Raw genomic sequence first — 11,915 nt, 5'->3', positions numbered from 1 at the left:
CGCACCGGGAGGCGGTCGAGGTGCACCGAGCGGCGTCGGGCCGCCTCTCACCCCCGTGCCAGGGGTTGCCCGTATTTGTGCGTGTTGATTCAGCAGGAGTCGGGGGGGGAAGAAACTTGGCGTCCCCTGGGCAGCACCGGGGAGGGTTAATCGGCGAGGATCTGTGGGTCTGGGAGGAGAAAGCGGAGGCCGGGCTGGGGAAGGGGGGAGGATAAGAGGAAAATGAGAAGAGCGGCTCGGTGAGGTCGCACACCACCAGCCTCCGCAGTCGCGGCGCTGCCTTCCCGCGGCACCCCGCCGACGGCGGACACCGAAGGGGTGTTGAGGGACCGTCCTCCTTTCCCGTCCCAATCTTTCCTTCCCGCATCCTCTGCCAAGGGGGAGAGGAATCTGAGGCGGGGAGGAAAGAGACCCTCAGAGCTAGGCAGCAGCCCGTCCTAGGCAGAGGGAAGCGCGGCGCCCCGGGGGAGGCGGCGGGGTCCAGCGGATCCCCCCGCCAGTGCCTGCGCGGCGGGAGGGCGCCGGGAGAGCTGGGGAGCATCTCCGAGCTGGGGCTGACTCTCCAGGAGCGAGGCAGGGACACGGAGAGAGGGAGAAACTGCCGCCTCTCTGCTATACACCCGTCCCCAGATTTCAAGGGGTGGGGAAAAAGAAAGCAGAGGACCTAAGCTAGGACCTCCCAGAGGGAGAGATTGAAAAGGAGCCAAGCAGACGTCGGAAGGGGGAGCGACATCCCAAGGAGAGTCCCACTCCTCCGCTTCCCGGAGCCGCTGCGTGCCCGCCGCTGCCGCCGCCTCAGGATGTGGGTGCCGCTGCTGCTGCTGCTGCCGGAGCTGCTCCCCGCCGTGCCGGCCCAGAAGCTCTCCGCCCTCACGGTAAGGCCACCTGGACGCTGGGCGCCGACCACCCGGCGGGTCGGTCCTCCGGGGCGCACCTGAGAGGGCTGATGCGCTCTCCCCGGGGTGACCACCCCGCGTCCCGTGGCTACCGGGCCAAGCAAGGGCTGCTCCCCGCTTTGGGCGAAGGCTGGAGTCCCCAGGCGTGGTGGGGAGCTCCGCCATGGTTTGTCCGGCAGTGCGGGGAGCAGCCGGCACCGCCGCCCCTTCGCGTTTTTCCAGAGGAGAGCACGGTCCCCGACAGCTTAGTTGAAGATTATTGTGGGTCTCCGCAAAGCTTCGGGCCAGTATGAAAGTCCGCGTTAATGCTTTTGTTTTCCCGAAGACGAATAATGCTACAGTGAGGTCTGCTTTTGGACCGTCGTGGGTTGGCCAGTTTTACTTTAATTATAAAGCGAAGTGAAACAAGCCTTTTTGGCTATTCCAGGCTCCATGATGCTAAACATGGAACTCTGTGTAGAAATTGGTAAGCCAATTCATTAGGTTTGCTAAATAAGCCATAACCACTTCTCTAGCCAAGACCTGAGGTTTGAAGCTAATAGCTTAGTTCAGTCTTCTTGTAGAGCTTGCAGTGTTTGCAAAGCTATAATTAATGCAATCTGTAGAAATAAAAACATTTTCCTTAAATGTGTTTTTAAACAAGTGCTTGAGTAAACATAACGGCCAGCAAGTACCCCTTTCAAGCTGTTTTTAAGTGTTTTGGTGAAGGCTGTGACCTTTAGAGTTTATTATGATAAAGTTACAGGTGGTGGCAAAGTGAAATAGACTCTATTTCTGTCTGTTTTTCAGAAAATTTCTGTAAAACACCGAGTGTTTTTTTTTTTTTTTAATTTTATTTTTGGGTAGGGGGGATAGGGACAGCTCAAGGAGAAATGGCAGTGGAGGACGGCTGAGCTGTTCATACCTGAAATTTTTCAGAAAAACTTTTGCCTTGTCTAGTTTTCTGTGTTTGTGTGTGGATTTTTTTAAAAATGATTTTTAGATTAGAAGCTGCTAATGGAAAACCTTAAAGGAATAAGTTTACTACATGAATTTTATAGTGTGTGGCATTTGAAAGTGTAGACAGATAAAGTCAAGTGAGTCTCATCTTTTACTTTTTAAGAACCTAATTTGAAACACCCTTAGACTGTCAGGTGATAAATACTCTTCTAGTTAAGAGATTAAGATTGCAAATTAATTCCAAGTTCACTTGCACAAACATGTAAACAGAATTTGCAGGGGATTACTTGTTATATTATTTATTCTGTACATAAAAAAGTTCTAAACATTAGGATGGAAGTAGACTGGAAATGGTACCAAAACTTATTTTCTCCAAATGTAAAATAAGAGTGATTGTGACTGTTAAATGATATATGAATCAAATGATGCCAAAGCCTTTTAACAGATCTATATAAATCACTGCTGAATGTAACTGTCATTCAGTGGGTGGTTGCGTGCCTCACAAAAGGAAAGAAATATCTGACCAAGGGCATTTGGGCAAAATCTTTAAAAACTAAATGTCATAGACGCATGCCGATGTATTTGAGTTCACTCTTAGCTGAGAGGTGTCTGAAGTCCCTCTGTTCCCTCCTTCACCCATACAGAGCATATTGTTCATTTCTCTGTCTTATAGTAGCACACAGCTTTATGAACCGTGAATAAAAAAGTCAGTCCTGGTGGACTTGCAGATTTCTGCTACCAAAAAGGTAACAGCTTTGGAGACTTTAAGCTTTTGGACTGAATTAATCTTGAAGATTTTAGTAAGCTAGCCTTGTGAATAGTGGACTGTAGGTAGTGAGCCCATGCTAGTTTTTCCACTGCCTGTGCTCTTCTTACAGAGATGGCTAGCCCATATGAATACCAGCCTACATTAGAAATCCTTCCATAAAATGGCCAATGAACAATCAGACACACATAGGAAGAAAACAACACACACACACTCATGCACACGTATTTTTTATACCTGCCCACAAGACTAAACTTTAAATGAGGTGCGTTTACTTCTACTATTTGTGTACTTCCCTATTTAAACAGAAGAAAAACTAGTGCTATTACAGCAACAAAGAGCACAGCACTAAATCATTCTTTACTCCTCTAGTCATTTTGCATGTAGCTCACAGACTGTATAATCCCTTCCCACATGTGCCTTTCTCAAATATTCATGGACAGTATCTGTGTAATTATAAGAATAAACAAACCCAGGTGTGTAGAAAGACAAAGAAAATACATGGCTTTTCTCACCTGCTGTGCCATTGTGTGATGACAGAGAATTACGATTATTTTCTATGCATCAGATGAAGACTTTCTTTTTATTTGTGGTTTGAAGAATAAGAAAGACTGACATTTTCATAAATAACTAGAGGCGACAGGGACAGAGTATGTTTCACTGTGGACCTGAATTTCATGAAAATTGCAGAACGATTACAGGGAGAGTGTGCACATCCCTGATGGTATCACACTGTCATGGGTACCTACAGCTTACTAGGTGATGGCAATATCAGGGGCATGGTTTCCTTAACCACAGAGGTAGATTTTTCATAAGATGAACCTTAGCAACCTCATGATAATAAAATCACAGTTCCTTCTAGCAAAAGCAACTAAAGTCAAGGTCATTTTCCAGTCAGAGGATTTTTCCTTGTCTGGGTGTTCCACAGCTCTGGGTTCTAAGCAACAAACTGGATGATGGTTGGACAGGGATAGGGGTATCAGTGTCTGTATGTTTTCATCTGTCTAAAGAGGTTTCTGATCTATTTTAACTTTATGTCCTTGCTAGCTCCAGAAGCAGAGCAAATATTACTTTCAGAGAAGACTTTCAGTAGTCTACAGAGCTGTATCCCTGTTTAATTAGGAATAATATTCTTGCCTTCAATTTCCCTTGAGCAGAAAACCCCACAACAACCACCTATGTCTATTGTTTGGGTGATATGTGATTTTCAGATATTGGAAACTTTGCAATAGTCCAGTAGCAAGAAATTGGAGTTTTCACACAAATAACACCTGCAAGAGATTTCTGATTGCCTAACAGTCTCATGTGACTGCAAGGACTCATGAGCATATGGCTTCCTACAACCTTGATAACAGCCATCAGGACAATTTCTGACTTCTTGATGTATCAGAGTAGTCATCAGGTAGTTGAGATGCATCAGGCGGTCTAGAGTATGGTCTCCTGTTCCTTGTGGCTGTATCAAGTGAGTGCATGAGTTTTGTAACATGTGCCTCTGCTAAGCTGTGGACCCAGCCAGACCTCGCCTGAGTCCCTGTATGTGTGCCAGGGTACACAGGAACATGAGGGCTGGGCTGATGCACACCTGAATCTTAATGGGGAACCAGGATGTGCATCAGAGTCCAAGAGTTTCACAGTTTTTGTGTATTCACTGTGTTAGAGATGGCCCAAAGCTACTTCGAGTTTGTACCAATCTTGACCTCTTGTCATTGAAAAACACTCCTTGCTAAAGTTGCTCCTGGACTTTGTCTCCCGAGTAGCAGCATATTGCAATAATAAAGTGAGGGGAAACATAATATTACAGTTCTGAATTGCTAACTGAGCCACAGGGATGCGTGGGGGAGGAGAACATTATTTAGCACTATATTTATTGTTATTTCAAATAAACAAACATTGGTAACAGAACAATAACTTTCATTTTTGAAAGGTAGGCTGAGAGCTGTCTCATAAGAAACCCTGAGATCTGGAGGGACTGTAGCCAATTTGGCTGCTCCTGGTTTTTCCTCCCCTTGTGTCAAATACTAATGTAAAACATTCTTACATTCCAGAAAATGTCTTAAGTAGCCTTGTTCTTTTACCTTGTTTATGGAAAGGCAGGTAATAGTCTGCATTTCTTGTGACACATTGTTGGAACACTTTGCAGCACTGTATTTATATTCTAATCTGTGACCACTCTTTCTAGATGTATGGAACCAATGAGAGATGAGCTTTATTGGCCTGTTATATTAGGGAAATAGTCATATCTTGATGATATAGGTACTTTTGTTTTGAAACACAATGTTTTGAAGAAAGCTCATTTTGTTCCTCATATAACTAAGTTTAAGATTCCTGCACTTACCACCACACTTCGGCATTGTTTATGCTGTATTTTCAGAGCTGTCAGCTTAGCTTTTCTCTCAGCTGCCGTGTTGTGTGTGCATGTACTTGTACAAACAATAAGAAACAAGTGTTTCTTATTTTAAAATCTTGATGACTTATAGCATACCACAAACTATGTAATTTTCTTCTTTCAAAGCCTTGCTGAACCATGTGTCCTTTTCGATACAATATTGATCTTAGATCTTAAAAAGGAAGAAAGTTTGTTTGAAATCGCTTCTTGAAATGAACACCTTTGCCTGTTAAAAGTTCCTTTCATCAGTGGCTGAATATTTCAGGTAACAATTCTGTCCTTTTTCTCCCTCGGCACATGCTTTGTGAGTATTCAATAGCATTTAATGTGCTGGATATCTTCCACAACACTCACTGTTTTAAGATGGCCCACTAAGGTAGTTCAGTAAAAGGAAGCTAAACACAATCAGAGCAAGTTAAGGACCCATTTGGATGACGCCTGCAAACTCAAACATTTGGAAAAGTTACTCTAATTGTGACTCAAAAACCAAGACCATAAATAAAACTGTAAGTGGCTCCAGATCCTGAGAGCATTGTTACTGCAAATGGGCATTGGTACAACCAAGGTTCCATGAGCTCTGAAAATAAAACACTTTCAACAACGCTTCCTTGCAATGAACTCTCAAGACATTTCTTACTAAAGAAACAAAAACAAAACCCATGCGAGTTATTATTTGAAGAGTCAGCAAAACTTTCGATCAGGGGTTAGAAGTAATTTTTCTGCATGCAGCCAACATAAACTGTACCTTATAATGTGAAAGACACACTGGAGGTGGCACGTTGACTGCACACTCAAAAGATTTGAAACTAGAAGCAAGGAGTAGAAGTGAACGTAGGTGGGGAGGGAAGAACAGGATAGGGAAAACAAAAAGAAGGAAGTGATGCACATTTTGTCTAGTTGTGATGCTTTTGTCTGTCCTCCGTTTCCCGCTGAATACCTCGAGGAACAGCCATGTGTATTCCTTGACAGCTGGCAAACTTCAGGATTTGGTTCATTTTGAGAAGCCTCCAAAGGTTTAGCTGCTGCCCAAAACCTATCTGAACCGTGTTGGTTTGGAAATTGGGCTATGAAACTTTTCAAGATCTGGCTTGCTCAGGACTTTGCCAGTGTTTCCATTTCTTCAGCCAGACCAGACTCAACACAGGTTCAGCCATTTCGATGGTATTTTGGTACTTCCATTTCCTGTCAGGCCCAAGACCAGGAACTGTAGAGACGCCTGAAAATTAAAAACTGAGTAAGGAAGAGTTGGGATCAAAGACCTATTTTTGAACAGCAAATGAAGGTCTGAGTTTGATTCAGGAATGGCTTTTTTTTTTTTTAATCTAAAGAAAAACCTGTGTTCTTGGGAAAGCTGCAGAGTGAGATTTCCAGATATTTTATGTTTTCTTTAGAACCAAAACCCAAATGCTTTGTAAGGAGAATCTTTGTAAGAATCTAGTTAAAATAGTTCCAGACTGTGTGAATACTGCCTTCTCTTCCTCTGCCCCTCTGCTTCCTTCTACAACAAAATTCTGGTGACCCCAATCATTTTGGTCTGAATGGCCATGTGTAGTCCTTCAGGATATCCTTCTGTGGACATTTCTCTATCCACTTATGATTATTAATTGATAGACACTGCCTTCATATTTGTCTACAGTGGTAGATAAAACACTTTCCAGTGCAACACTGGCTGTCAGAGTGAAAAGAGGAAATACTTCAGGAAAACTATTACAGTTTAGAGTACGCTGATGTTACACAGAACAATTTATGCTAAAGGAGAAGCAGGGATGACTTAAGATGTAGCAAGAAATTGACCATAAGGAGTACCTAGTAATTCCCTTCAGGAAAAGAACTGAACAGAGAAGAGCAGGTATAGCATAAATAACTACTTTGTTTTTTCTTTTTCATGCACTTCTCTGATCTTTGCCTAACTACCCAATCTACACAGGGAGCTGGTCTGATTTACAGCCATTTGTGTAATACAATTGTGTGTTTGGGATACAAAGATACAAGCTTTGGCTATGTGAGGGTGAAAGCCACCCAAAAGTGTATGGACTGGTATTTAGACTGGTGTGGTAACACTTAGTATCGGAGGGTTTCTTAATACGACATTACCAAATTATTAATGGTATTCAAAAAAGCAAAGTTTGTGTTGTCATTTCTTACCACGGAACCTGTGAAGCAACTTTGTGTAGAGTCAGTCCCCCAAACTGAAGTTTTAGCCAGTCGTTGCAGAAGAAATTGCCTTGATGAGTTAGTAACTGACATTCAGTGATATTTTTCCCCTTTCTAATTTCTTAGCTTTTAAAAATGACCACTGTGTATTTCATTAGCTGCTGAAAATCCAGGGTAATAGAGAATACATCCTAGAATTCTTGTCAGGACGGAAAGAGAAAACATATCCCGAAGGCTATCCTTTCCAGCTTTCTCTGTGGCTTGCTCAGTATGCTGGTAGAAAACTCACTGAAGAATGTTTACCTCATACCTCTCCAAAACATAGCTTTTTTTCTTTCCTTTACTTTAGGCTGTTTTTTCTGTCATCTTCTGAGTCACTGAGCAAAGATCTTTCTGTATTTTGTCTTACCTTAAATTTGTTCAGAGGGTGTAATAGTATACTTTCCTGTGTTTTAGGTGTTAATTTTTAAACTGTATACAAATTAGCTGTCACACATGTGCTATAAATCTTTGACACTCTATCTCAGAGCACCTATAGAGTACTGACATGAAAAATTCCATTGCTCTGGAATGCTCTTTTTTTTTTAATTTATGCCATGGCTTCCTGCTGTATTTTACAATTTTTTAGGATACAATTGCTGCCATAAAGTGCTCAGTCTTCTTTTATTCAGGCTAGATGTGTCATACATTTATCAATATTGTTTTTTCAGTATTAAAGCAAGATACTGTCAGTGGATAAGCAGTGTAAATACTCAGAGAAGGTCTATAGCTTTTTTGAAATGAAAGTAATAGCAGATAAAGAATCATTTTAATGGCAATCAGGATGGACTCACTATGATCCATGTAGCAAGCTTCTGTACAGAGCAAACCTGTAGCTTGTGGGGATATGTAGATATTAGGGAGGCGAGGGAAGGGAATGACTCAGTTTTATTATCTTTCTCTAATCTGGAGTAAAGCAGAGGAGTGGTGAAGTTTAGTCTGAGTGAAAGTCTGCCATTGAGTCTCATTACTATTTTGAAGGAGGGGGAAAGAAAAGGGCAACATGTTGGTGGACATACAAAACATTTAACCATATTTTAACCATAGCATGACTATGTGGAGAGAAATGCTGCTGAGCTAGACCATGTGTCCTAAATTATCAGAGAGCACAAAGTGTGTGATCTGCCTGGGATCTAGATCATGCAATCTAGAGAACTGATGCCCAAACCTTTTTCTTTGCTAGGTGCTGCTCTTTACAGTGGCGTCTTTCTGGAAATGGTAGCACTGTGTGTCACCTTGTTATGCCAATAGTGCTGTATAGCACTGTTCAAAGCCAGAGAGTCCCTTCCAATCCCTAACATTCTGTGATTCTGTGATCATGTAGACTGATGTGTCTGTTAGAGCGAAAAATCACTGTAGCAAATAACACTCTTAAAATGGAAAATTTCTGTCAAATAAATGAAATCAGATAAGTGAAACCTGGCCCCAAGTATATATGTTATAGTGGAGGATAACACATATTCTAATGACATCTTCATTCCCACAAGAAGGTACAGAAATGAAAAAGGCTAGGAACAAAGAAACTGAAGAAGGCTCTGACTTGATCACATGTTTATTTACTTAGTAAACAGTAGTGAGAGGCAGAGAGGTCACCTGTCTTGTTCTATTATATGACACTTCAGGGATCTGCCACCGGAGGGAGTGCAAGAGCAGCCCGATCTGCTTTGTCCCCTCTGGGGAGGGCCGAGACTGTGGGAATCCCTTGTTTCTAGCTGCGTGAGTCTGGGGGAAAGCAGGAGGAAAACCGGGGACCTTCATTTTTCAGCACTTGCCTTTCAGTTGCCCATCAGATAGGTCCTCAAATGAGAAAAAAACTCAAATGGAAAAAAAAAAATCAACAGAAACTACTGAAAGGTAATACAGTTCTGTAAAAAGAAAGTGTCTTTAATGACATGGCTTGCCTTGACATTAATTAATCATTAGCACTGGTGAGAGCTCAAAGCAGGCTGGTGTGGGCAAGAGAGGAAATATGGTCTAACATATGAGCTGCTCTTGACTGTGAGACACCAGGGGTTCAACCTGCAGAAAGCGTGTCGGCTGTTCAGTTTATTGTATGTATCCATGCTGTTTCTTTTTGCAGTGCTTATTACATGAATTCTTGTGAGCAAGACAAAACAAAGCTGGCAACTTATTTTCCACACTGTATTTAATGGGATTATGTTTCAGACTGTGTCCTTCTGGGAAGGTAGTTTTCAAACACGTCAGATTTTTGATGGATTTCAGCCTAAGTGGATTTAGTTGCAAATCTGAACTTTGTACATGACGTTTTGTCTTTCCCTCTTTTTTCCTCCTTGAAAGGTTCCATAAATTACATTTCTGAGAGAAAGGGAAAGATTTTTTGAAAGAAGTGTTCATTTGGTAAATTGCTCTTCTGTTTAAGTTTCCCATTTCCAGGTGCTGAATGACTCCCAGAGCAAAAGTTCTGTCATTGCTTGGTGATGGACTTCCATTAGTTTGCAATAAAATTACGAGGCCATATTTTGTGTACTGATAAGCGATCTCTTTCTGAAGAAAAAATGGCAAAAAGCAGAGCTCAAATACCTATTTGTCTGTACCTGGTGCAACAATTTTGTCCAGTGCAAAATGGGTATAGTGGGTATAGGGTCCTGCTCTTCTGAAGTGCCAGTGCTTATGTTCATTAGACACAAAGCTAGAAGAGATACAAGGCAATGAGAGAGTCAGAGTATTTCCTACTAGATGGCAAAGCCAGATCTGACATCAAGGTGAAATGACTTGAATATTGCTGCTAGAGATGGCTTTTTGCATCTGGTTAGCTGGTTAGAAACCCACAGAAGCACAGCAGATGTAGCACTGCTGATTTGATAGAGTAACTGGTGAGATATTCACAGGTTCACAATGTGTGTAGTATTGAGGTAAAACCAAGGAAAATAGCTGGCATAAACCTAGGAGTGAGCCCAGAAGAGCTCGAAGATGACACCTTTTGTGACTGATGACTTTGACTGGGCTGTCACTGGCCCCTGCAGATTTTATTCCAACCTTCTCCTTCCCCATACAGTTGATCTTCTTTCCTTAGTACATCTTCTTCTCCAATGTTGTACATGCTGTACCTATTTATAGACTGTAAGCTCTCTAGGTTTGTACCATGTTTTGGGCAAAAGAGCCTCATTCTTGGTTGGCCCTATTGGTCTACCATCATTATCAAGTTCAATAATAAGTAAATCCTGGATGACACCTGCTTACAGACGAGGCTGAACAGAAATAATAGAGAGTATACAAACAGTGGAGTTAATCAGGCGGTTCTGGCCACAGTCTGGTTCTTTACATCTTCTGTGTAGTATCCAAGCTGGCTACTTTGTATAGACTTTATTTTTTATTTTTCTTTAAACCAACTCTACCTTTTGTGAAGAATTAGAGCAATCAGTTCAGCACTACAGGAAGAGATGAGAAAAACTATCTATTCCCTGGTCTTGTTATGCTTTTGGCCAAAGGGGATCTGCATAGTGCAGAGGTCCAAGTGTCATCTGCTTGGTATTTCCTGATATGTGAGAGCTTAGTGTTTCAACCTTATCATTGCCCTAAAGGTGGGGTTCTCAGGCTGTGGTATGTTTCCTTTCATGGTGCAAAACTTTTTCTCCTCTAAAGAAAAAAAAGCCCTGAACCAATCCAGCCTGGTCTTTCCTGAAAAGAATAAGGGAAAGTTTGGATGCCTCTTCCTATTTTTGCATGTAGCTCAGCACGGATCTGGGACATTCTCTGACCACTGCCCTTCACTACAATTTCTTGAAGGAGAAAGGAAGTTGGGTCTGAATGGAAGACACTTCCATCCTGTGGATGCAGACCAAAGAGCTGAGAGATGTTCTTGCTGCTACATTTACCACCTCTTGAATATGTACTCTTTTTCTATAGCAGCAGCACCAAGAACCCTCCGAGAAAACTAGACCAAAGGCTCTCTTGACAAGCTTAGACAGGTGTCATGCATTATCAAGGAGCACAGTTCTTCTTCCTGCAGGCTACCTGGGCCGGCAAAAATTCCCTAGATTGCCATCACCTATCTTAAGACTACGTATGTCAGTCACATATGTGTATGCAGGGGTGGACTATATACATTCCCATGCAATTATTTTCTTCCTTTTGTTTTCCAGCAAGACTTGGAACCCCCCTGTAAAGCATAAGGTTCCCTTGGGGTTAATAACTAGAATTTCTCCTTTTCTGAAGTTTATGCAATTTGATCTAACAGCTTTTATCTGATTTTATTTGTTTGTTTGTGGTTTTTGGTCTAAGAAAGGGGATAGCACATTGAAGTTTAGTGTTCATTTTCATTTGACAAGATTTCTAAGTTGTTAGGTTTTGACTGTGTTGTAGATGCTGCAGGGCACCTGTGTTTGGTAGGTGATAAATTCGTTTTATCTGAAGACTGAAAAGAACACCATCTCCCTTCAAATCTCAGACCAGGTCCACTTCAGGAACTGTCTCAGGCAACAGTTGGTTTTATTTTAGTAGCTCTTTTGACTATCATCCTAAATGATGAGAGAATAGAAAGAGCTTTCACTGCTTGAATTGCTTATTATGACAGGAGCAATCATAAAGTTACACAGTTTCTCTTCTTGGCACAAAAGTAAATTATTTCTTTGAAACTGCTATGCTGAGTCTTCTCCTCACACCTGGGGGTGAGGAAACTCCAAAGTAAGATTCATTTCACAACCAGGTCAGGAAATCACTCTCATTTAATATGAGTAAGAAGCAACCAGAAGTGTTCAATGAAATTAAGTGGTTA

General features: G+C 42.0%; 1 protein-coding gene across 5 annotated transcripts in view; it reads left to right on the top strand.

The window, feature by feature from the left end:
• The first annotated feature begins 220 nt into the window (after positions 1–220).
• SMOC2 (SPARC related modular calcium binding 2) overlaps positions 221–11,915 on the top strand; it is a 144,479-nt gene continuing 132,784 nt past the window's right edge. For 4 of the 5 annotated variants that reach the window (XM_071806343.1, XM_065835742.2, XM_071806341.1 and 1 more), the window contains exon 1: positions 221–875. In XM_071806343.1, the coding sequence (XP_071662444.1) occupies positions 801–875 (75 nt within the window). In that variant the 5' untranslated portion in view covers positions 221–800. The remainder of the gene's footprint in view (positions 876–11,915) is intronic. The other variant, XM_065835743.2, reaches the window with a different exon arrangement.

Source organism: Patagioenas fasciata, chromosome 3 (genome assembly GCF_037038585.1).
Source record: "Patagioenas fasciata isolate bPatFas1 chromosome 3, bPatFas1.hap1, whole genome shotgun sequence".
Lineage (NCBI taxonomy): Eukaryota > Metazoa > Chordata > Aves > Columbiformes > Columbidae > Patagioenas > Patagioenas fasciata.
This window is presented reverse-complemented; position numbering and strand designations above follow the sequence as displayed.